Consider the following 24,129-nt stretch of genomic DNA (forward strand, 5'->3'; position numbering starts at 1 on the left):
GTATGCTTTTGCCTTTCTAAACCACTGCCACCCCTATGTTTTTAAATCCAGGTGTGAGTTTACATGCAAATTACACTAAATCTCCTTCCAGAGGAGCATCTTGCTACTACCAACAGCTTGACAAAGTGAGTTAACATAGCCTGACATATTTCAGAAGACCCAAACTCACACAGAGAGCAAGACATTTGGAACAGAAATTTAAAGAGCTTTAAACAGAGACTATAAACAAGTAAGAGATCCTGCACCGTGCAGCCATTTAAAAAGCTCATTTTGTCCTAATGAGAAGTTTTCTGTAATCAATGAAGTGAAGAAAGCAGTTAAGGTAAAGTATGATGGGATAAAATTGTTTTATTTTTGGAAAGAAAGTTAACGTGTGTGTTCAGGGAGGGAGGGAAGGAAAAACAGGAACTGCACTAAATTGTAATTATTTGTAGGGAACAGGGTTGATGGTGTCTTGAGAATCAGGAATGATTTTCACTTTAAAGTTTACTTCTTAAATGACTAAACTGTTGGAAGAAACAAATCTGTACCACTTGGCAATTAAAAAATAAAATCTTAATCTGTCATGTAAGACAGCTAAATGAGAGCACCAGAAATGAATCAGCCAAGAAGGCAGGGCATGTCTGAGAAGGACGGGGCACCAGAGAGGTAGAGAAGGAACAAGAGTTTGACTTAACTCTCTTTATAATGAAAGGATTCCTGGTCAGCTGAAATTTGACAGCTTTTTGCTTTGTGATGGAAAAAAACAATTATGAAGGTCTGTACCATTGAACTTAACAAATACTGGGGCATAATATGTGCGATAGCCTAGTCTATGTATATATGGGACTTTCTACACACATTGTCATTTAAGTGCCTGTGTGGCGTCCAAGTAGGTAGTTTTCTAAAGCCAATCGTCCTCAAGTCAGAGTATTAAAAGAAAAAGGGGGGGGGGGGTGCGCCTGGGTGGCTCAGTTGGTTAAGCATCCGACTTCACCTCAGGTCATGATCTTGCGGTCCGTGAGTTCGAGCCCCGCGTCAGGCTCTGTGCTGACAGCTCAGAGCCTGCAGCCCGTTTCAGATTCTGTGTCTCCCTCTCTCTGACCCTCCCCCGTTCATGCTCTGTCTCTCTCTGTCTCAAAGATAAATAAACGTTAAAAAAAAGATTTTTTTAAAAAAGACATCTCGCCTAGAGAATTGCCTTGCAAAATAGGTTTCTATCATTCTCGGGTTTTACTTGAAAGGATGTTCAGTAGTAGGCTCTGGCCCAGTCCACTTTTGTGAAGAAAACAGCCCCAGTGGTTTAAGAGAGTGAGAGGGTCTAGAACCTGGGCTGAGTTTAGACAAAACTGCAGTTGCTCGAGGCTATCTTGTAATCTTCCGGTCTCCCCTCTCTGTATCCCCTCCCCCTCATTAGAGCTTCCATCCACAGTTGGCTGCCCCCCATCTCCTTCCCTGGTCTCCCTCATCCCCTCGTTCCTTCTCTCAAAATCCTCCATAGATCTTGGAAACAAAGCCACAGTCAGTCATTTACACTGTAGTGTGAATTTTAGCACACAGTCATGTGCAGCCTGGTGATACTTCTATTTTAAGTTTTACTCTTCACTGTAAAAAGGGAAAGTTGAATCCCAAGGAAAGAGCTGTTCAGGCATCAGCCAGCAGGTGGAGGCAGTATTTTTCAAGCAACCTTCCTGCTGCTCTAGAAATCATACCACCTGACTGTTGTCTGCCTATAGCCAAGGTCTTGGGTATTCTCACCCAGAGCCTCGCTGCAGGGCCTCATCCAGTCCCAGTTGGCCTCCTGTCCACTCTCGAGAGGAAATACTTCATTGTTCTCCAAGCACTACATGGTACATGCTACCCTGGAGTGTAGCCATCAGGATATAAGCCCTGGTCCTGTTCCTTAAAAAATGTGTGACCTTGAACAAGTTATTTATCCTCTAAGCTCAATGTTCTTACCTGTAAGAAGAAAGTAACAGAACCTATTTCATAGGTTTGTTCTAAGGACTGAATAAAATAAAGAATGCGAAGTGCTTAACACAGTGCTTGGCAGGGAGGAACCCTCAGTAGACACAGCTCGTCTTATGACTTGATGGAACAGAGCCAGGGCGTGTGTGAGGAAAGAAAGAAAAGGACCAGAGGCAGCTAGATGGGATGGGACAGCTCGGGCAAGGACACCTGTTTCTATCAACTCAGCTTCCAGCCGGTGATCTCCTCTCGTGTCCCGTGGGGGAGAGCACCGCGTGGGGCTGGCTGGCAGCTCCCAAGTGCAATATAAATTTTGGACTCGTGAGCAAGGACAGGAGTCCTGTCTTGCAGCCCCGTTCATCTGAGCCACAGGCAAAATGGAGGGTAGATTCTCAACTGCTAAACAGAGGGTGCCCAGCCCATACACGAAGGGTCTACATTTCACCTGAGCCGGCGTACCCTCACTTTTGCACACGATTCCAACAAACTTCATTATCTGGTTGTCAAATCCCCAATGGATTAGGGGCAACAAACTAGGGACTGCAGAGAGAGGTGACAGCTGAGAGTCTGACAAGGAAGGAGACAGGAGAAAAAGGCAGACATCAGCATTAACCAAAAAAAATCACAGCCGTCAGGCTCTGGAGAGGGGTTTCTGCCTTCCTTTGATATCCGCGAGCTGCAGTGTGTGAGGACTCGGGATCCTGCTGTTCAAAATCTTGACCCTGCAGAAGGGTGTTAAATCACAGTCTATTTTAAGAAGCCAGCTGTGTGTATGATGTGAATGATGATAGAAACTTGGGTTGGTAAAGCCCTTTCCGGGGTCCAGTGACTTCCCACAGGTTTGATTATTCGGTTACCGGATGATTCCCATGGGAATCCCATGGCATAGGTAGGACTGTATTGCTGTCTCCCATATTACAGATGAGGAAACTAAGACTGAGGGTGGCTAAGATTGAGGGTGGCTTATGTGACTAATGAGTGGTATGGCCGGTGCTCTTTCTGACCCAGACATTTTCAAACGGTGTTCCTCGGGGCCCTGGGGTTCTGCCCAGGGGCTGCCACAGGGGTGCAGGGCAGGCCCACGATCACGTCGGTGACTTCCCACCTCTGACTCAATAGGAAGTGCCCAGTAAGAGCAAGAGACGTCGGAGGGGGAAGAATCAAAGAGGTCCTGCTGCTTGGAAGAAAACAAAAAAAGAATGAGAGAGAACGAGAGCTTTGAAGCTATTGAAAACCGTGCCCTTAATATTCTGGGAACATTTCTATCCAAAATGATTACAATCAAAAGAAAGTCGTGGGGCTGTATGCATATGGGGTAAACCTCCTGCTCTCTGGCAAACAGCCAGCCCGAATCCCTTCCGCCAAGCATGTCCCCGTCTTGCGGGACTCGGTTTCTCTGGGAGCTGCCCCTGGTGGGCCCAGCCTCCGACCTTAGGTGGGCATTTCTCCGCCTCCTTTCTCCACAGCCACTTCCCACACACACAAAGTGCTCAGGCCACCCGGGGCTCTTGGTGCCTTCCATAGACCCTGTTCCCACGGTGTCCTCGCCATCCAGCAGCCCCGCTGTAAACACTTTAGAGTGGGCTCGTGGCCGCCTGTGTCTCCCCAGCTGTGAACACTTAATCCTCGGCGAATGAATGACAGGTGTCCTTCTGCGTCTTCACAGCGGCCCCCCTGCACTCCCGGAATGTTACCCCATGCAATTTATTCTGAACGTGGGACTAGCAGGCCCGGCAGAAGATTTCCTGGAAGAGTTATCTGCATAGAGAGGGCTTCGGTGACACCACATAGGTGGCACTAATGTACCCAGGAAGATACGGCCTTATTGCCAGCCGCCGGCTCTGCCGCCTCCTTCACCCTGCACCCACACCACCCTCTCGGAGAGAGACAGGAGAGCGGCATCCAGATGGCAGTCATTAACGTCCCGTCACTGTCCCCATCAGCAGACTCTGACAGTGAAACGTGTGTGCCGGGTATAGTAAGGGGGCAATCATGCTTCTCCTTCAGCTGGTCGCTCTCAGAAACCGGTGTGAATTGAACGCACTTGGTAAACAGCACTGTTTACTGTCCTGCCACGGATGATCAAACCAGAAAGCCAGAGCACAGACTAAAATCTCAGCACAGCAGACAAGGTGGCAGGAAATACCGTGTGAAATGAGTGCACAGGGGTCTTTTGGTGAAAACGTTCCTTCCCGTCTCCCTCTTCTAGCCCCATCTTCCCTCTAAATTAGAGCTCATTGGGAAAGAGCATGTCTTGAGGGCGTGGGTGTGAAGGTATCCTTGAGGGTTGGCAGGACCTGGGTGGGGAGTGAGAGAGGAGGCATTCCAGGTGAGGGCAACTGCAAGGGAACCGTGGGGGACATCTCGCGGATGGCAGCGCGTCACTCCAGGGGAGCAGGGAGCGGAAGGCTGGAAGGCTGGGAAGGGAAGAGGGCAGATGGGTGAGAACCTCAGAACTCACGCTGAGGAGTTTGGGCATCACAAGCACAAGGAAACCATTGAAGCCTCCATCAAAACAGAGCCTGGGGCCGCCTGGGTGGCTCAGTCCGGTTAAGTGTCCAATTCTTGGTCTCCACTCAGGTCATGATCACGTGGTTCGCGAGTTCGAGCCCCGTATCCGGCTCTGTGCTGACAGCGTGGATGGAGCCTGCCTGGGATTCTGTCTCCTTCTCTCTCTGCCCCTCCCCCACTTGCTTTCTGTATCTTTCTCAAAATAAATACAAATAAACTTAGAAAAAAACAAACAGAGCCAGCGAAAGGAAGGGCAGAGTGACAGTATTCAAGCGGAGTGCATCACACATTTTCTGTTTAATCCTGGCAGCACCCTTAGGAGGTGTTCTCTCCATTGTGTGCAGATGAGGAAGCTGAGGTTCAGTGAGGTTGAGACAGTTACTCTAAGTCACGAGCAAGTCAGCTGCCGGCCCAGGACTTGAACCTCCTGTTCCCAACACGGCATGTGAGGCATCTCTGTCTGGCAGGGCAGCACAGGCTGCAGGGACACCAGAGCCAGGTGCTCCTGCTCAGGAAAGTGCTTCAGGGCGCTGTGGACCCCCAGCACGGGGGCACCTGAGAGTCAGGTCACCAGCAGAAAAGGGACGCCAGAAAGGATTTGGGAGAAGTTTGATTTTTGGTGCTTAAAAACACAGATGGAAATCGTCATTGTGGGAAGAAAACGAAATGAAACCCATCACGGGGTCTGGGCTTGGTAATCGTTTGCTAGAGCTCCTGTCCACAAAGCACCACAAACCGAGCAGCTTGAAGAACAGAAACCTATTATCTCCCAGGTCTGGACGCTACCAGGCTGAGACCAAGGTGTTCTCCGGGCTGGTTCCTCTAAGTGCTGAGAGGGAGAATCTATTCCGTGCCTGTCCCCTCGCTTCTGGTGCTTTGCTGGCAGTCTTTGTCATGTCTTGGCTTGTAGAAGCTTCACTCCATCTCTGCCTTCGCCTTAGGGCTTCCTCCCCACGTGGGTGTCTGTGTCCAAATGTCCCCTTTCAATAAGGACACCAGTCATACTGGGTTGAGGTCCATCCTGATGACTTCCTCTTACCTAATTACATCTGCATTGACCCTATTTCCAATTCAGTTCTGACCTGGAGTTGGAACACACTTCACAGGTTAAGGGCGTTTCCCCAAAGGACTGCCCTCACTTCAGTCATCAGCCACTGTATGCTCTTTTGGGGGAGCCAAGGAATTTGCTTTTTGGCTGTTCCTCTGAAAGTGAAACCAAGGGTTTTGGCTCTCGGTAAAGGAATTTAAGGCAGCCAGGTGGCAAGGGGAGATCAGAGACCTTTGCTGGTGGCCAAGGATCATACCAGCTTGCCTTGTAAGCAGGGAAAGAAACACCCTTCAGAACCACCCTGGCTTCCACGGTAATCTTCCCCTCTTCACAAGCTCTCTGGGGTGACGAGACAATCTGCCTCAGCCTATGAGAAGACAGGTCCTGCCATAGTTTACTCTAAGGAAGGTTCCTGGAGTATGTACCTGCTTCCCTATCTTGAAAATCCTGACAACATGCCCCCCTGTCTGCCTCCGCCGCTCCCTCTTCTTTGGCCCTTATTCCTGCTCGGGGCCAGATGCACCGCAGAGTTCACGAAGCAAACTCAGGACCTCTCACGATGTGTTCACGTGGTCGTATATTTCTGTAATATTTGCAAACTGAGATATTTTGACAGCAGTTAGCTAAGAACTTGTCTCTTTCCATTCTGACGTGCCCCCCACCACACTTGCCCTCCTGTTGGGTGGCGCTGGAATGGCCCGGCAGGGCCCCCCTGTGGCTACCCCCCAGCCCAGCTTGGTTAACGACAGCCTGGTTAATGAGTGCCATCAATTCAAAACATAGGAGTTTAGTCACCACATGAGAAAACTAGAAAAGCCCCCAAGTCTTACAGCCTATGTACAGATGAGTGCCTAGTGGGTACGGTTTGCCCCAAACTTGACAATAGTCCTAAAAATTTACATGACCTGACCAAATGACTAGTTTTGGCGCTGAGAGAAAATTATAAAATACCAATCATTCTGAAGTGTCCCCCGTAATAGAGGAAAGACTGAGTTAGATTTTCAATGATCTTTCAAAGACTGAATTAGCTTTAACTTCTGGCTGTAACAAAAGTATATTACAAAATTGTCCAAGAGGGGTGCCTGGGTGGCACAGTCAGTTAAGTCCAACATCGGCTTAGATCATGATCTCACGGTTCATGGGTTTGGGCCCCACGTCAGGCTCTGTGCTGACAGCTCAGAGTCTGGAGCCTGCTTGGGATTCTCTGTTTCCCTCCTCTAGTTCTGCCCCTCCCCTGCTCGCACTCTGTCACTCTCTCTCTCTCTCAAAAATAAACCTTAAAAAGTTTTTTAAACAAAATTATCATAGAAGAGACGATCAGAGATTATGCAGTACATTCACGTGTTCGCTACCTGCAGTGTGGCAAGCAGCTAATTGGTAAAAATGTTATTTTTGTGAATTATGTGATGTTCATAGTATTTGCCAGCTTTTTCTAATTTTTAATCTGCAGTTTTCTGATTCAAAAATAAATATTCAATTTCACACCTGATTTTGTGTTCATAATTTCATATATTTTTTTTAATGTTTATTTATTTTTGAGACAAAGAGAGACAGAGCATGAACGGGGGAGGGTCACAGAGAGAGGGAGACACAGAATCGGAAACAGGCTCCAGGCTCTGAGCTGTCAGCACAGAGCCCGACGCGGGGCTCGAACCCACGGACCATGAGATCGTGACCTGAGCCGAAGTCGGACGCTTAACCGACCGAGCCACCCAGGCGCCCCCATAATTTCATATTTTTAAGAGGCCTCCAAAACCTCTTCACACAGTGACTGCCCCACCCTTCCCTCGCCCAGCACTGAGTGTCCCTGACTTAATGATGGTCTTTGCAATCAAACCAGCAAACTGCCTGTGCAGAATTGGCTTGTAAGCTCCCTGAGGACAGCCCCCCAACTCAGAGTCCCTCACACACAGCCAGCCCCACCAGAAAAATTTAAGAAATGCCTGTCAACAAAGCTTCTGAAATGGGACCGGAATTCCCCAGAGCAGGTGACTCGGGCGGTCCCTCCGCGAGTGAGACATTTCAGAAATGAGATGTGTGCTGGGGATCTACAGGGTTTTTTTGGAAAAGTGTTTCTGCAGAGACAAGATGTGATCCTTGATTAATAATGTGATCCAGGCAGCCCAGCAGCCAAGGAGAGAAGACCCTTCTTGAGGGCAGGGGCAGACAGGGTTACTGAGCCCAGAGCTGGGTTCTGACCCTGACAGAAGCAACATTGAAGGGGGGCTGGAGCTGGTGTCAGGGCCTTTTGGCCAGCCCACCCACAGGCCTCCTCCATCCCGTGCAGCCTGTGCTTCCCCAGTGGTTGGGGGAAAGGAGCAACGGCACCCATCCAACAGGCCTGCCCTACCCCCACGGGCCTGCCCTGCCCACCCTTGAGGCCAGAGTCTCCGTGAACTCTGAGTAGCCAACATTTCTGAGGGCTTTTGTAACATGTAGTCACCTGTGCCTTCAGCCTCTTCTGCCTGCGGACCTGGGGCACAGCAGGTGTAAGCGGTCCCTGCCCTCAGGGGCCCAGAGATAAGTGAGGCTCGAAGTGTGAGTTTTCATTCCACAGGAGCCATGATGACATTAGACCTTGCTAATATAATAGAAGACAATGGCTAATAGGTCAATATGTTTCCTCTCCCAGGTAGTAAATGTGTAAACAAGGACCTGGCCCAGTCTTTCCCAAGGCATCTGGAGAAAGATTGGTCCCCAGGATACACCTAGAAAACAGTGGTTATGTGGACAAAGAGGTATGACAGGTGGTATATCCTGAATCCCCACCTAGGAGATCCTGAGACTGTAAATAAACTTCTTCGTTATTGCCCACCTGCCCCAAGGGTGTTCGCTCACACAGTGTTATCTCCTCCTGCCAGCATTTTGGGGATGTTGACCCATTTTGGGAAACACTGAACTAAAAACAGTGACTCTGTAGTGGAGACTTTCCGGCCTCAGGACAGAGAGGTAGCCAAGTTCAGAAGTAGCAGAGTTTTTCTGGCTCATTCTCCCACGTTCTACAGGCAGCTACTTCCTTTCCTACGTACAGGCTGGATGGACCCTGTCCGGAGCTTGCCCACAGCAGGAGCTTAGCACTGACCAGTGCCAACTTCCCCAGGCTCCTGCCCTTCAAAGGCCCCTGAGATAGGGATTTCTAACCCCTTCAGGTAAGCTGCCTGGGCCCAGTGCCAGTCCCACCCACAGCCATCTGTATAATCCAGCCCCCCCCAGGGTTCTAAAATCTGCCACGCCCTTCTAAATTCCACCGGACCCTGCTTCCATAGAAAAAAGCAAGACCATCTCACTTTTCTTAGTCTCGATTCCATCTTAGTTATCTTTTTTTTAAGTGTATTTATTTTGAAAGGGAGAGAAAGCGCAAGTCAGGGAGGGGCAGAGAGAGGGAGAAAGAGAGAATCCCAAGCAGACTCCGTGCAGTCAGTGCAGAGTCCCATGCAGGGCCTCGAACTCACCAACCGGGAGATCATGACCTGAACCTAAGTCAGATGCCTAACCAGATGAGCCACCCAGGCACCCCTCCATCTTCGTTATCTTTAACAAAGGTCGTATTTATACCTCAGAGCCTTCTGAGAAAGGAAAGCCCAAGAAAGTTCCATTTATTCTTCTGAGCATGCTCTGTAAACTAAACGGGGGAGAATTCTTATCCTCTGGGAAGGGATGGTATATGAGCAGCTGTGAGGGGAAGGCCAGAAATAGGAACAGAACTGTCTGCTGTGGGACTGGGTGATGTTGGTACTGGGTCGTTGACTTCCCTGCCTCAACTCCCTGCCAAAGAGCGGGGACAGTGATAGTGCCCACCCTGTGAGACTATCATGACAATCATGAAAGAACACAGAGAGCTCGGGATGGTACCTGCCACGTGGTCAGCCCCTGGCAAATGTTCATTATTATTGTACACCTTACTCCACAGTGCCCTGGGGTTAGCCTTCTCTTTCTTTTTGAGAGTGGAGGGGGGAACGATGCACTAAGGTGCTGAGTCTGACCTCCGGGTTGACCCCCAGCAAGATTAGCAGCACAAAGGGCCCAGTTACCACCATGCAGCCTCAAGATAATGTCAGATGGAGATTCACAGCCGCGGCTCACACCTGAGGGAGCCCCAAGATTTCAGAGGGCTGGAGTTGAACATGGCTGTTACCTTTGCCCTCTGATAGTCACATGGCCAGCAAACCTCCAAATAATTTATTGACTGGCAGTCGATTCCTGAGGTTCCACTGTGGGCCTATCAAGCCAGGCTGAGGATGTAGGGGCTGCAATAATTTCCCCATATAGAAAATGAAAACAAATATATTTATTTTTACATTAGCTGAGCTAATGCTGGCGAAAAGAAAAAAAAAGAAAAATCCCTTGTGCATAATGGGTGTTCCACAGACGTTAGTTCTACCCCACGTAAAGATGTTCTCAGTTACTTTTATCTGGATGTTGTTGAGAGATCTCCAAGGAGGGTTTGCTAGGTGAGGGGAGAAAGTTGAAAGTGCTGCTCTCATTTGGGGATGGAGGTGGGGGACAGAAAGGAAGACTTGGGACTCACAGATCAACATCTTTGATGTTCCCCCTATGGCTACGAGAGTCACTAATGTCCCCTTATCACAGAGGCTTTCCCGGACCACCCACCTAATCCTTCACTCTATTTCCTTACCCTGGTTTATTTTCATTCCTAGTACTATCTTCACTGGACATGTTATACATTCATTTGTTCATCTATCTGTCCTGCTAACAAGGATGCTCCGTGATTATAGGGACTTCGTTTTGTTCGCTGATGGGATTGAATCTCAGCACTGCCAACTTTTAGCTCATCTGGCCTTGGCCAAGTTATTCACCACTCTATACTTTTCTCACAGGGTCATTTTAATAATGAAATGGGCCAATAATAAAGTAGCACTTGGCGTAGTGCCTAGCATATCGTACGTTTTCAATAAATGGCAGCCGTTGTTATTGTAGGTTGCTTTCCAGTAAATTTTTACTTCCTTGGGGTCAGCTGCCTGGAGAAGACCTCTGTGGCTATTCAAGGATTCATCTCATCCTGAGAGGAGCTAAAAATAGAAGCTGCACTAATTGGGGAACCTTGAAAACACTGTTTACCCTTCAAAGCAGGTGGACCAAGATCTATGGGACACTGGTTCTCAAGTGTGGCTATAAACCGAAATCACCTGGGGAGTTTTAAAAAGTACTAATGCTCGGGGCCTACCCGCAGAGATTCTGACGTCATTGCTCTGGCAGGTGGCCTGAGAATCAGGATTCTCTGAAGTTCCCCAGGTGCTTCTGATGGGTAGCAGTTTTGAGAGCAGCTGCCTCAGGGTGCTGCCAGATTGCCCTGTGAAAGTCAGCGAGACAAATGTCTAATTATGGCCTGGCAGTTAATGCATCTTCCTAAAAGGAGTCTTTGCTCACAGACCAGCCCATTAAAAATGAGCCACTTTGGCCCAGCAGGGCCCCTCATTTAAAGTTTGCTGTGTTGTGGTGCAGCATCCTAGGACTCTAGCGCCCCGCAGAGGGAAACTTGGAGACCAGGAACTCAAGCAGATGGGGAAACTGAGGCTGAAGCAGCTTAACAAGCCTTCCCTCCATCGACCTCTCTAACCAGCTCAGCGGCGCATCCCTGGTGACGATGGCGGGAGGACAGCCCGCGATCCCGGTACATCTCCAAAGAAACAAAACATTTTGTCATGTCTTTGAACTGTGGTAGAATTCAGACTTCATGGTTTGGACCCCATGAGGGTCATGGCCAGAGCTTTTACCTGTGATGCAAGCTGTAGTTGAACTAGAAGGCAACTGCATTTCAAGAAAGTGCTTTTTAAAAGGAAGCCCACCCCGTTGCTCCCACTTTCCTGCTGCCTAAAGGTAAGGGGAAGTAGATTATGCTGAGAGAAATAAGCCAGTGACAAAAAGACGGTACAGTCAGATTGACAGAGATGAAGTAGACGGGTGGTTGCCAGGGGCCGGGGGCACGCAGTCTGGGATCGTCTTGCATGGGTACAGACTCACTTGTGTAAGATGGATGGATGGATTCACAACAGTGCGAACCTACTCGGTGTCGCTGAATTGTACACTTAACACTGCTTACGATGGTGAATTTTATGTTGAGTGTATTTTGCCACAGTTGAAAATAAAGTATTAAAAAAAAAGTCTTTTTTAAGTTTATTTCTTCTGAGAGACAGAGTGAGTGGGGGAGGGGCAGAGAGAGAGGATCCCAAGCAGGCTCCGAACCTGCCAGCGAGGAGCCCGACGCCAGGCTCCATCTCCCAAACCATGAGATCGTGACCTGAGCCAAAACCAAGAGCTGGACACTTAACCGACTGAGCCACTCAGGCACCCCAAGAATAAATTCTTTTTTTTTTTTTTTTTTTTTTTTTGGGACAGAGAGAGACAGAGCACGAACGAGGGAGGGGCAGAGAGAGAGGGAGACACAGAATCGGAAACAGGCTCCAGGCTCTGAGCCATCAGCCCAGAGCCTGACGCGGGGCTCGAACTCACGGACCGCGAGATCGTGACCTGGCTGAAGTCGGACGCTTAACCGACTGCGCCACCCAGGCGCCCCAAATAAATTCTTTTTTTAAAAAGCGGTTCTATCACAATTTTTTAAAATATAAAGACAGGTAACCACATGGAGTCTGCAGACCTATAGGAACTTAACTGGGCTTTGGTTGATTTCCATGGAAACCTAGGCAGAGACTGTGAATTTCATTGGACAGGATCCCCTAGAGCATGGAATGGGGAAGGGGCAGCCCTGAAAAAAGGGGACATATGAGCATTTAGGGCATCTTGAAGGTAATGAAAACTCAGTGCAGCTGATTTAACCATATTATTCCTTCCCCCGTGTGCATTTCAGCTGCATAAACAGAATGTACCCGATGACTTACTAAAGATTATGCTGTGCACTTGGCTTTTAAGATTGTGTGTTCCTTTCCTCGGCTTGAGAGGTTCCCTGCTGCACATTTTCATGGAAATGAGTTTAATAGAATGAGTGTGGAGTCAACAATAAGAACGGCTATTTGGCTGTGGTGTTCTTTCTTTTTAAAAAGGCTTCTAGCACGCCTGATACGGATATTGGCACAAGTAAGAATTATACCTTCAGGGGGAAAAGGCTGGAGAGCGGGGGACCGTACCTCTGTGCTTAGAGGGGCCTCTGGGAGAGTGTTGTTTTTCTAAATGATCTTTTGATGGGTGTCTGTAACACAAAGAATTAACCCCTATTATAGGTCAGCCTGCTGCTCTGAATGAGAAATCTGCCTGGCCTGCGAGCAAGGCAGATCATAATTCCTTAGGGCAAGGCGTGATATTAAAGGTCAGCGATGGCTTTGCTGGTCCAAGGTCAGTGCTGCAGCATCGGCATCACCTTGTTCCCCTGATGAAACGGAATCTGCTTTCAATCAGCCCGGATCCCTGAGTATTCAAGTGCACGCCACTGTCTTGGAAGCTGTGCTCTAGATGTCCACCAGGAGGGTGGTGTTGGCACGTCTCTCCACGAGCTTGTCCGTGCTGTGCCCGGACACCTCAGCCTGTTAGGAGCCCAGTCCCCCACTTAGCTTTAGAGGGTTTCCTCATGTGAAAGGCATCAGAGCTGCATATTCAGATGGGGGGTGCTACATCCGCACAGCCTGGGGTGGAACCCAGCTTGTCTCTTACAGCCTGTGTGACCATAGATAGAGTGGTTCCCCTCTCTGTGCCTCAGATTCCTCTCTGTAAAAATGGATATAATGAGAGTCCCTACCTTATGGGGGTGTTATGAGGATGAAGTGAGTTGATCCATATGAAGCAGAGCAGTTTGAGGAGTTCGGTAAATGTTAGCTATTATTATCGTATTACATAGATTTCTGTCTCATGCTTTGGCTCACTCACGTGTGTCCCCAGAGTCTCAGCGAACAAGCTTCACTCCTCATCCATATGATAGACTTGCAAATGCCTAAAGGCAGCTCTCATGCCACCCCCCCACCTTCCGTGTGTGACTTTCCCATTCCTTGTGTGTATTCTTTCAATTTCCATGGCACGCTCACCAGAAGGTCTTCTGGGAACTAGCACGTCCACAAGAATCACAGCATCCATGCAACACCCCCATTGACCCCTGAGGCTAAAAATTCTACTCCTCCATAGCCTGATTTCTTTTTCCCTTGACCTAGTTTCTTCTAGATCAGACAGGGGTGTATTTGTGTGCTGCAAGGAAGCACGGTGCCCGGGGGCTTTCCCAAGGCCTTCCTGAGCCCCATGATCCCCTGCTATCCAGAGAGTAGCGTCTTGCTGTCGGCCAGGGCTTGCAGGTTTCTTCAGGCTGCGAGCAACAGGACTGCAGAGCCTGTAACTGCTGTGCTCCACAACACCCTCCCCAGAACTAAGAATCCGCAAGAGCCATACCGTAGGAGGAAGGCCTGCCCAGGGCCAACGGGAAAAACAGAGCAACCTCTCCCAGCGTAAAGTGAAGCTCCTGTCCTACTCACGATCCCTCCTTCCCCAATTCTGCAGCCCTCCCTTGTTCTTCCTGGTGTTCTCAAACTGGGAGGGGCGGGGGGGCTCACGGGTTCCCTGGGGAGCTCATTCAAGATGGACCTCCATGACTCCAAGCCAGTAACTTTGGGCGATCTGTACATCTCACAAGCACTTCCCCTGGTTCCCATTGTTGGGGGTCCTTGGCAACCACTAACTTTCAGAACAAAGGTCATTCTCCTCTGCCTCTTCCCTCATCCCATTTGTCCACATGCCCAGATTTCTCTCTGTCCCCTGAACACATTCCAGGTCTTCCCACCACCCCCCCCCATCTTTACTCACACTGGTGCCCATTGTCACCACAAAACAAAAAAAGGATGTCCCCATCCTTTAAGACCAGCTCGAACCTCATCGGCGTGGAGCCTTCCCTGACCCACTGCTAAACGGACATGCCCCTGTGCGTTCTAAGTATGCCTCTTCCTCACTGCTTACCAGGACTCTGATGTGCGGTGTGGTGGAGGTCCAGCAACATACAGAGCATGACTCTGGAGCCAGACATCCTGGGCCACTTCCTGGTCATATGACCTTGGGCGGGTTGTGTTACTACTCTGTGAAGAGCCTGCATCGAGAGGCTGATGGGAAGACTACAGAATGAATGCATGTAAAATGCTAACACAGCGCTCGGCACAGAGCAAGTCCCACGTAAATGTTGACCAAGATCATTTCCTTATCCTTCCGACAATCATAGTCAGTATTTCATCTTTTTGACCGCATTATATGCTCTTTGAAGGCAGGGAAGGTTTTAATCATCACCTTCATTTCCACACACAGGGACAACACCTGGCAGAGACTTCTGGTAGAGGAGGTGAGGCTGTCGGAACCCCCGCCCCCCAGGCTGGCCTGGACGCAGGGGTAGCCCTAAGCAGCCATTCAGTATGAGGGGAGAAACCAACCTTCCCACCTTGTCCTCCCCACACCACACACTCAGCTACTGTGGCCTGGGCTTTCATTCTTCAGGGACTGTGTCCCCATTTAAATTCGCCCTCTCCTCATGAGGGGCCAGAAGGGTGAAATGGAAGGCTTATTGGAACATGCTTCTCCCCCAACCTTCCTTCTGTCTCCCAGACACAAGAGATCAGGCTCAGAGCGGGTGGAGGCATAGAAACAAGTGGCCCAGACCGGGAGCCCACCCTGTGCTCACTCGCTGGAGCAGCAGGCCGGGGCCCACCCTTCTGGGGTAAGGGTGAGCAAGGCTGTTCTCCATTCCCTGGCAGGCGGCTGGGACTGAGCACAGTGCCCCCTGCTCCCTCTGCAAAGAAGATGCTCAGAGCATTAATTATACTTTCCCGTTGGATCTGTCGGGGGTCCCTAATTACCCTCCTCAGAGGCCGGCTGCTGCTAGATTATTTCCCAAACACCTATGATGCTTTTGCAAAATCAAAGCCTCCCCTTGGCTGTACCTGATGCTTACAAAGAAGCAAAATGGACTGGTCAGAGCAATAGATGAAGAAGGCCCGATCGCCCCGTGACGGGGTCTCGACAGGAAACCCTGTCCAACCGCCCCCCAGCAGCACCTCCAGAATCAGCTTCCCACCGGAACACCAATGGATGGGGTGGCAGGAGGAAAGGGACCCTCGGGAAAGGGCAACTCCAGTCTTGCCTCTCACGTGCTGAGAGGTGGCCGCGGAGAAGTGTAGGAGTGTTGGTTTCCTGTCTCCTCGGAGCTGTGACGCCTTCTGACTCGCTCGACAGTGCACCGTGTGAGACCAGGTCTGATGATTGAGGACAGGCTCCTCTACAACTGTCCCCACCCGCAGGCTCTGGCAGGAAAGCCATTTAAGGATATCAGTTGAGCCGATGTACTTACTGATTTGTGAGCCCTTCTGATAAAACTGAGTCTCCACTCCTGGATATTCTTTATTTTCTTTTCATTCTAGAGGATTCTGACTTTTGCCCAATCACTCACTGAAACTTTCTTGAATTCAGATCACCAGTATGCTGTGGGTCCCAGAGCCACTCTTGCTCAGACACCGCGGGCTCATCCCAGCTGAGGGCAGGACCCCTGCCACCATGTCCCCAGGTCTGCCCCACCAACCAGGAAGAGAGCCTCCTGTTGGTTCCCAAATTCTCCTCTGCCCTATGGCTTCTGAAACACATCAGTATGTCTTCTCTATATTTGCAAAAGGGCTTGAGAGGCAAGTAACCAGAGGGAAGCGGCAGCTAGTGGTTAAGGAAAAAGCATCAGGTTCTAGATTTTCATTCAAAAGTAAGGAAGAGCTGTGAGTGAACTTTCTTAGCTGCTATCATGGCCTGGCCTTTATTTCTGGCCCAGGGGCAGCGTTGCCCAGGCAAACATCATTGTTTTACTTTCAAGGCATGTATTTCTGGAAGGGAGCCCCCGCACCCCCACCCCTCTGTGTGCCCACTGCAGTCCTAGATGCTTCAGAGAGCCAGAATTAATTACAGGAAATTCCATTCCCTAAAAGACTGTTCATTTACATATCAGAGAAAACTCCCCTTATATCACCTCCCCTCTGGGTGACTCCGCTTTAGTCTCTGGCAGTCTCAGCCTCTGACTAGAAAATAAATCAGACCATTCTTTATTTGCGAACCGCCCACCCAGAAGTGAACTTCTACAGTTTGGCTTGTGTCTGTAATTTTTTTTAAGATTTTATTTTATGTATTTTTTTTTAAATTTTTATTTGTTTTGAGATGGGGGTAGGCAGGGTGGGGGTGGGAGAATCCCAAGCAGGCTCCGTACTGTCAGTGCAGAGCCCAGTGTGGGGCTTGAACTCATGAACCATGAGATCATGACCTGAGCCAAAACCAAGAGTCGGACACTTAACCAACTGAGCCACCAAGGTGCCCTAAGATTTTTTTTTCTTTTTAAGTAATCTCTACACCCAACATGGGGGTTGAACTCACAACCCTGAGATCAAGAGTTGCATGCTGTACTGACTGAGCCAGCCAGGCATCCCAAGTGTCTGTAATTTTTAGAATCAAACTTAAACTCCTAACAACCTACTGCACATACAACAACATGTATGAATCTGGCTGCATTATGCTAATGGAAGGAATTTAACCTCAAAAAGCAGCTGTGACTCCATTTATAGGACATTCTGTACAAAGCAAAACTAGAGGACAGAAAGCAGTGGTCACTAGGGGGCTGGGGGAAAGGCAGGTGACCAGAAGGGGACATGAGGGGATTGTAAGGAGTCCGTTTGGGTCGGAGCATTGAGATTGGGGAAGCTCTGTGTCATTTCCTCTCTCCCCGCTTCCCTCCACCAGTTTGAGGCCCTACTCTGAGGAAGTATGTGCCACAGAGGAGAGAAAACCGCTGTCATAATGCAGGCTCTCAGAAGGTTTCAAACATTTAATAAATCTTTGCTTAACACATAAAGAGAGTCTAGATGTTGATCAAAAGCTCCTGGGTATTTGGGCTTCTTAAGTTTTCATCTGCTTTAGCCTGGGTCTGTGATACCTCTTCAGTCAGTAAAAAGGACAACTCAAATGCTAAATGGGGGGGTTCCATCAGCAGATAACAAGACCATCCCTAAAGTCTCCCATGGTATCCCCTCAGTCTGAATTGTCTCACCTTGACCCCAAAATGGGTCTACCTTCTCAATTTAAAGAGACTGTTCCAGGTAATCCAAATGGACACCTCACAGGTTACATTGTGGGGTAAACGTTCTGAATTATGTAGAAAACAATTTCCAAATTGCCTGGCTATATTTTCCATTCTGTGCTAAAACACTTATGTCATCACCATATCTTGTAGGGAAGGATTCGATCCCAGAGCACAAATCCCTGAGCAGTGGCTGAAGTCAGCTAGTACACCTGTCTGCCAAAAAGACACGCTGTAGAACTCCCAGAATCCTCTGAGCCAACCAAAGCTGTGTCCACTGTGCCATTTAGGGCTGTTTCCATATGCTGTTCACCTGCCCCATTACGAAGCTGGCCTTATCCACTTTCAGCAGGGGCTCGGTGTCTCTGACATTGTAGCCACATTAATTCTACTCATCAGCACCAAAGTAACTGGCTTGATTTCAAATGTAGGGCTATTTCTGAGATGCAGTCACTGGATAAATGAAATTCCAGGTTCTCATCATTACTCCATTGATGGTGGTAATGAACTTGACTATGGTTCCTATTTATCCATCTTCTTACTAGATGAAGGCAGATTTGTTCTGCATGGTTACATCAAGTTGGGGTGGGAAAGTATTCTTTCTGAAATATTGGTATGTTGCCTCCCTGTCCACAGAGAACCCCTGGGACTCAGGTAAGGTTCAACAGTGAAGGGATCCAGAAAGGGGTGCTGCCTTCGGATGGGGAGAGATCCTCGAAGGAGGTGCGTGGGAGAGAGGGCATCTACACATGGCTGATCATCAGAACTGGGTTTTATTTGTCTTCCAGGGTTATCTGTCGGAAGGGTTGGTAACTAAGTGGTACCGCTCACCACGCCTGCTCCTCTCCCCAAACAACTACACCAAAGCCATCGACATGTGGGCCGCCGGCTGCATCCTGGCCGAGATGCTCACGGGGAGAATGCTCTTTGCCGGTAAGTCACTAGCCATGTCATCTGACTTCTCCTCTAGTGGCGTTCTGTAAAAAGGGCAAACTGAGTGCAAAAAAAGAAGAAGAAGAAAAAAAAAAATACAGCATGCCAATCACAAAACATCCTGGTCTTTCTCTTTAAAATGACCTGTATGGGGTCATCTGGGTGGCTCAGTCGCTTAAGCGTCCAACTCTTCTTGATTTCAGCTCAGGTCACGATCTCATTGATCCTGAGATCGAGCCCCCACTCCGACTCTGTGCTGACAGCGCGGAGCCTGCTTGCAATTCTCTCTCTCTCCCTCTCGCTCTGCCCCTCCATTGCTCTCTCTCTCTCTCCAAATAAATAAATAAACTTTAAAAATTAAAAAAAGGAAATTACCTGCACAGCCTTATGGAGCTACTTGGAGACACCTTATTATCATTTCAGGCAAAATACTGGAGAGGCTAAAAATAGTCTACTGAGCACAGAACTTTCAAAATCAAGTGACTACTTATACTCAGACACCTTGAGATAGACCCCTGAAAACATCTATCCTACATTTTCAGCCTCTTCCTCCTCTCTCCCTGCGACTGTGAGCAGTTGGTCTGGAGTGTTCATTTGGACAGGGGCCCCTCAGGGGGCTCCCAGAGTCCCTGAGCTGTCCTCCGTGGGGGCAGCCAAAGGGGCCGCTTCAGAATAGAACCTGAGCTATAGGCACTCACTGGGGCAGCACCACAGCATCCACACGTGCTTAGTGCTACACAGGGCGTCGTCGGGGGACATGGAAGTGCCCCACCATAGGCCACCAGCTTCCGGCAGATGGGAGTCCTGTAGGAACTGGTGGTAAGGGGAGGGCCCTCTGAGCAGCTAGATGAGTCTGGGGACTTCTTGAATTTGGAGAGTCTTGGTTAAGGATTTAACCCGTAGAGGTAAGTGAAAGGGGTACTCAAGCAGAAGGGAAAATGGGAGCAGTGGAAATAAGAAGAGTCTGGAGGTCCAGGGGGACAAGGAAGAGAGAGACCTGAGCCTCACCAGCAGTGCCACAGCGCTGACACAGCATCAGTGTCTGGGCGGCAGGAGTTGTGAGTTCTGAGACTCATAATGTCTGAAGCTCCTTAAGGACGAGCTTCCTGCCTGATGCCTGCCAGGAAGAAGGTGCTCAGTAAGTCATTATTGAGTGAATGAATGAAGGAGCGAATAAATGCCTGACTCCACTCCTGTTTCGCAGACCTGGCATAACCTGTCCTCCTCCCACTGCCTGAAGGAGTGAGCAGTACCACTTAGTTCCCAAGACGCATTCCAAAGCCAATTTGTTATTTCTGAATTTCCCCCTCCTCATTGGGATCCTCCTAATTGGAAACCAAAAGGTGAGGCTCAGTCCTGGTTTTAAAATCATTTCCTTTCCCAGCCTGTGAAAGAACATGCAGAGAGGCATCTGGAAAGGGGACTTGGGAAGTCTTGGACCCGGCTGTTAGCTCTGGCTGATCAGTCTATATCAGACTGGTCCATTCCAGAAGCGGAGACATTTGACAAAGCAAAGCCCCAGAGATGGCAAGCAACCTGCCCACAGTCACACAGCAAGTTAGTGGCAGAGGGAAGACCAGAAGCCAGGTGCCCTGGCCCCCGGCCCAGCGCTGCTCCCACTGTCCTGTGCTGCCCCTCCCAGGCCTCCTAAAACCACCTGGGGGCTTCCCTCACCCCAGCCACTTGGGAAGCTCCCTCGTAACCACCTGGTATTTGGCTCCCCAGGGGCCCACGAGCTGGAGCAGATGCAGCTCATCCTGGAGACCATCCCCGTGATCCGGGAGGAGGACAAAGACGAGCTGCTCAAGGTGATGCCTTCCTTCGTCAGCAGCACCTGGGAAGTGAAGCGGCCGCTGCGCAAGCTGCTGCCCGAAGTGAACAGCGAAGGTACCTCCGAGGGACAGCCAGGCCAGCACCCTGGAGGCCGGGCTCTGGCTTCACCCTGCGGGGCTAGGGGGGGCGGTCTCCTTCCAAAAGGATAGAGCGAAGTCCTTAGATGTAGGAGCCAAGGCCGCCCCACTGCAGCAGGACTCTGCCCTAGCTACTTCCAGGCTGAGCATCACTGGCCCCTGGAGTGCAGCCATCAGGCCCCCCTCAAGGCAGTCGTTAGTGGTCTCCCATAGTCTACCCCTGTTTTTGCTTCCTTTTCCTTCTCATCTTTTTCACTTGCCTTCCTTCCTGCCCTGCTTCCTCTCCCTTTATCTTTTTCCCCTTGATGATGTGGTGCAGAGAATGTGAGGTGGTTTTTTTTCATTTTTATATTTTAATATAATTTATTGTCCAGTTAACTAACATACAGTGTATACAGTGTGCTCGTGGCTTCGGGTGTAGATTCCCATGATTCATCGCTTACATACACCCAGTGCTCATCCCAGCAAGTGCCCTCCTCAGTGCCCACCACCCATTTCCCCTCTCCCCCACACCCCTCCCCTCACTCATCAACCCTGAGTTTGTTCTGTATATTTAAGAATCTCTTATGATTTGCCTCCCTCTCTGTTTGAAACTATGTTTTCCCCTTCTCTTCCCCCATGATCTTGTTAAGTTTCTCAAGTTCCACGTATGAGTGAAAATATAGGATATCTGTCTTTGTCTGACTTATTTCACTTAGCATGATACCCTCCAGTTCCATCCACGTTGTTGCAAATGGCAGGATTTCATTCTTAGAGAATGTGAGTTTTATGAGCTTGAGACCCAGACCCAGACTCAATTCCCAATTCCATCAGTGAGTAGCTGTTTGGCCTTGAGCAAGTTTCTTAACTTCTCTGCATCTCAGTTTCCTTAACTATAGAATGGGTATAGTGATATGCATCACATAGGGTCATCATGATGAGTAAGTAAAATAGAATTTGTAAAGCCCTGGGCATAGGATAGTTACTCATCAACTTAAATGTTAACATTATCACCAGGCCTCATACTTGCTAGAGGCTTCCTTAGGAGACCCTTCTATTAGGTAGGATACAGGTTCAGCCAATTGTAAGAGAGACCCAAATTCTTAATGATTTAAATAAGATTCATTTCTTTTTTAAGAAAAACGAAGTTAAGGGGTATCTGGCTGGCTCAGTCAGTGGAGTGTGCAACTCCTGATCTCCCGGTTGTGAGTTCGAGCCCCACATGGGTATAGAGATTACTTAAAATTAAATATTTAAAGAAAAGAAAAGTAAAAGGAAGTTACGAAGTTTATTTCTCTCTTATATAATAATCTAAAAGCAAACAGTCCAGGCCCAACATGCTGAGCCTGCTATACAAAGTCACCCAGGGGCCTAAGCGCCTTCTATCTTATTATTCTGCCCTCTTACCACCTGGAGGGAAGTAGGGAAGGAGGGCGGGTCCCCTTGCCCTTAAGGTCGTGGGCCAGAATTTGTACACCTCACCGTCACTCTTGTTTCGTTGGCCAGAACTTAGTCCCACAGCCCTACCTTGCTGCAGTGGAGGCTATAAAATGGATATTTATTCTGTGCCACTTTGTGTCCTTATTACAAATTAGACCATCAGGAAAGCACTAACAATGTCTTTCAGAAATGTCCTTGGCCATGATCCCCATTCAATCATAAGCTGCCTCAGTTTTCCCTTCATTAAAGGAGAAGAGGGATCATTTGATTCACCACAAACTAAGACTCAGCCCATGTATATTTACTTTGAGTCCTAGGCCCCTGTAGAAATCCCACCACAAGACAAGAGGTGCGTTTACCTCTCGGGAATTCTGGATCAGGACGTGTCCCCCATGTCCACACACATAGCAGCCCCTTGGGGACTTGGCTCTCAGAGTGGTGGGCTTTGTCTTGTCAAAATCAGAGTTGGTCCTGGAGAGATAAAGCTCCTCGCTGTCACTGTCATCAGCAGCATCCACTGACGTTTATTAAGCCACCAGAGTGCTAGGGATGGGAGTTCAGAGACACAAGAGGTGGTCTCTCTGGGAAAACCAGGAACACCTGCCAGAGATGAGAACAAAGACTAAGGAACACATCCGAAGGGGCCAGCGGGAGCCCCGGGTATTTGGGGAGAGGAAGGGAGCCGCCGCGCACCGAGAGGGACAGAGAAGCTGGACAAAGGGACGTGGTAAGGGCTCACATCGGCTGGACGAGTCACAGACCCGGCGGTAGGAAGTAAAGCTGGAGAGGTGAGAAGGACTGAGAGGCTGAGGAGTTTGGACTCGATCCTGTAGCCAAACAGGTGTGCACTAAAGCTAGGCTGGCCCCACCCTCCCAACGTGCCAAAACTCAACTCCAAACAAAATTCTCTTGCCTGCCTCTGGCCGTGAAGAGGTCTCCAACTGATCTCTGGCTTTAGGAAGAGATGTCACTGATACGAAATACCAGCAAGAGAAAGGATGTCAGGCCCCCCTGCCCCGAAGAGCACTTGGTGACCCGCAGTCACTCCCTCTCCTGTACATTTGAGGCCCCGCAGGCCTGGGAAGAAGCAGGGGTATCTCTCTGGCTGTAGCCCCCAGAGGCTCAAAGGACAGTCTAGGTGACTCTGTCCCTCAGCATCTGACACAGCCATCTAGCCACAGGCGTGGGACAAGGGAGACAGTCCCTGAGACTGTATCGGGGCATCAGTTTTGAGCTCCATTTACTATAAGAAGTAATTATGTCATAGAGGTGCCTGGGTGGCTCAGGCAGTTTAAGCATCTGACTTCAGCTCAGGTCACGATTTCATGGTTTGTGAGTTTGAGCCCCGCATCAGCCCCGCATCAGGCTCTATGCTGACAGCTCCGAGCCTGGAGCCTGCTTCAGATTCTGCATCTTCCTCTCTCTCTGTACCTTCCCTGCTCACTTTGTCTCTCTCTAAAAAATAAACATTGAAAAAAAATTTTTAAATAAAAAAGTATATCATAAGTGACAAATGTGAAGAAATCTAATATCAAAACAAGTTAAAGGAGTGCTCTGGCTGAAGCAGAATTGGGGACCTCAGGGCCCTGCTGACCTGCCTCTCAGTCTCCAGAGCTGCCCCTGAGAATCCTTCTGGAACCCCTGGGGCTCTGGGAAGTCCAGTTTGGAGTCTACTGGGCTACAGGAATGTGACAAAATTGTACAGAAGTCTCATATTAGAAATGCCTTCAAAACATGTGGGGAGATTGAGCCCAGAGGAGAGAAGTTGGGGGGGGGGGTGGGTAGGGTTTCTATGCTGAGGCAAAACTAACACTGTGGCAGATAAACCTGGAACCTCCCAAGTGATCCTGCTAGCAGTGTATGCATGGCTCATCTCAAGTCCGGACAGAGTGGGGGAGCCTGGGGCTCTGCCCAGGACCCAGGCTGTCAGAAAGGTGTCGCCATCTTTAACACGCAGCTTTCAAGGTCCCCCTGGACACCCACTTTTGGTCGAAGCCAGGGGAAGAGAGAACAGAGGCTCTTGCAAGAGATCTTTATGCATGTGGCCTGAAAGTGGGGTATACACGTCACTTCCACGCCCCCAAAGGCCCCCATCACACAACCACATCAAACTGCAGGGGATGCTGGGAGATGTGGGCCAGCGTGTGCCAGGTGGAGTGGGGGGGCTTGCACAGGACCCGGCTGCTGCTGCCTTGAATTGTGAGGGAACCAATCATGGGGAAGAGAGAACATGCCAACACATGGGAACCACAGAGGGCAGAGCTAGGCTTAGGGGCGGAGGTTAAAGGGGGGCAGCTTTGGGTGAGATATAAGGAGGCTCT

At 49.4% G+C, this 24,129-nt stretch overlaps 1 protein-coding gene across 2 annotated transcripts in view; it reads left to right on the top strand.

Annotated features, from left to right (window-relative positions):
- Positions 1-24,129, top strand: part of MAPK4 (mitogen-activated protein kinase 4) — a 50,625-nt gene that overhangs the window by 21,135 nt on the left and 5,361 nt on the right. For both annotated transcript variants that reach the window (XM_047828086.1, XM_047828087.1), the window contains exons 2-3: positions 18,335-18,479; positions 20,205-20,366. In XM_047828086.1, coding sequence (XP_047684042.1) covers positions 18,335-18,479; positions 20,205-20,366 — 307 coding nt within the window. The remainder of the gene's footprint in view (positions 1-18,334; positions 18,480-20,204; positions 20,367-24,129) is intronic.

This window comes from Prionailurus viverrinus, chromosome D3 (assembly GCF_022837055.1).
Source record: "Prionailurus viverrinus isolate Anna chromosome D3, UM_Priviv_1.0, whole genome shotgun sequence".
NCBI lineage: Eukaryota > Metazoa > Chordata > Mammalia > Carnivora > Felidae > Prionailurus > Prionailurus viverrinus.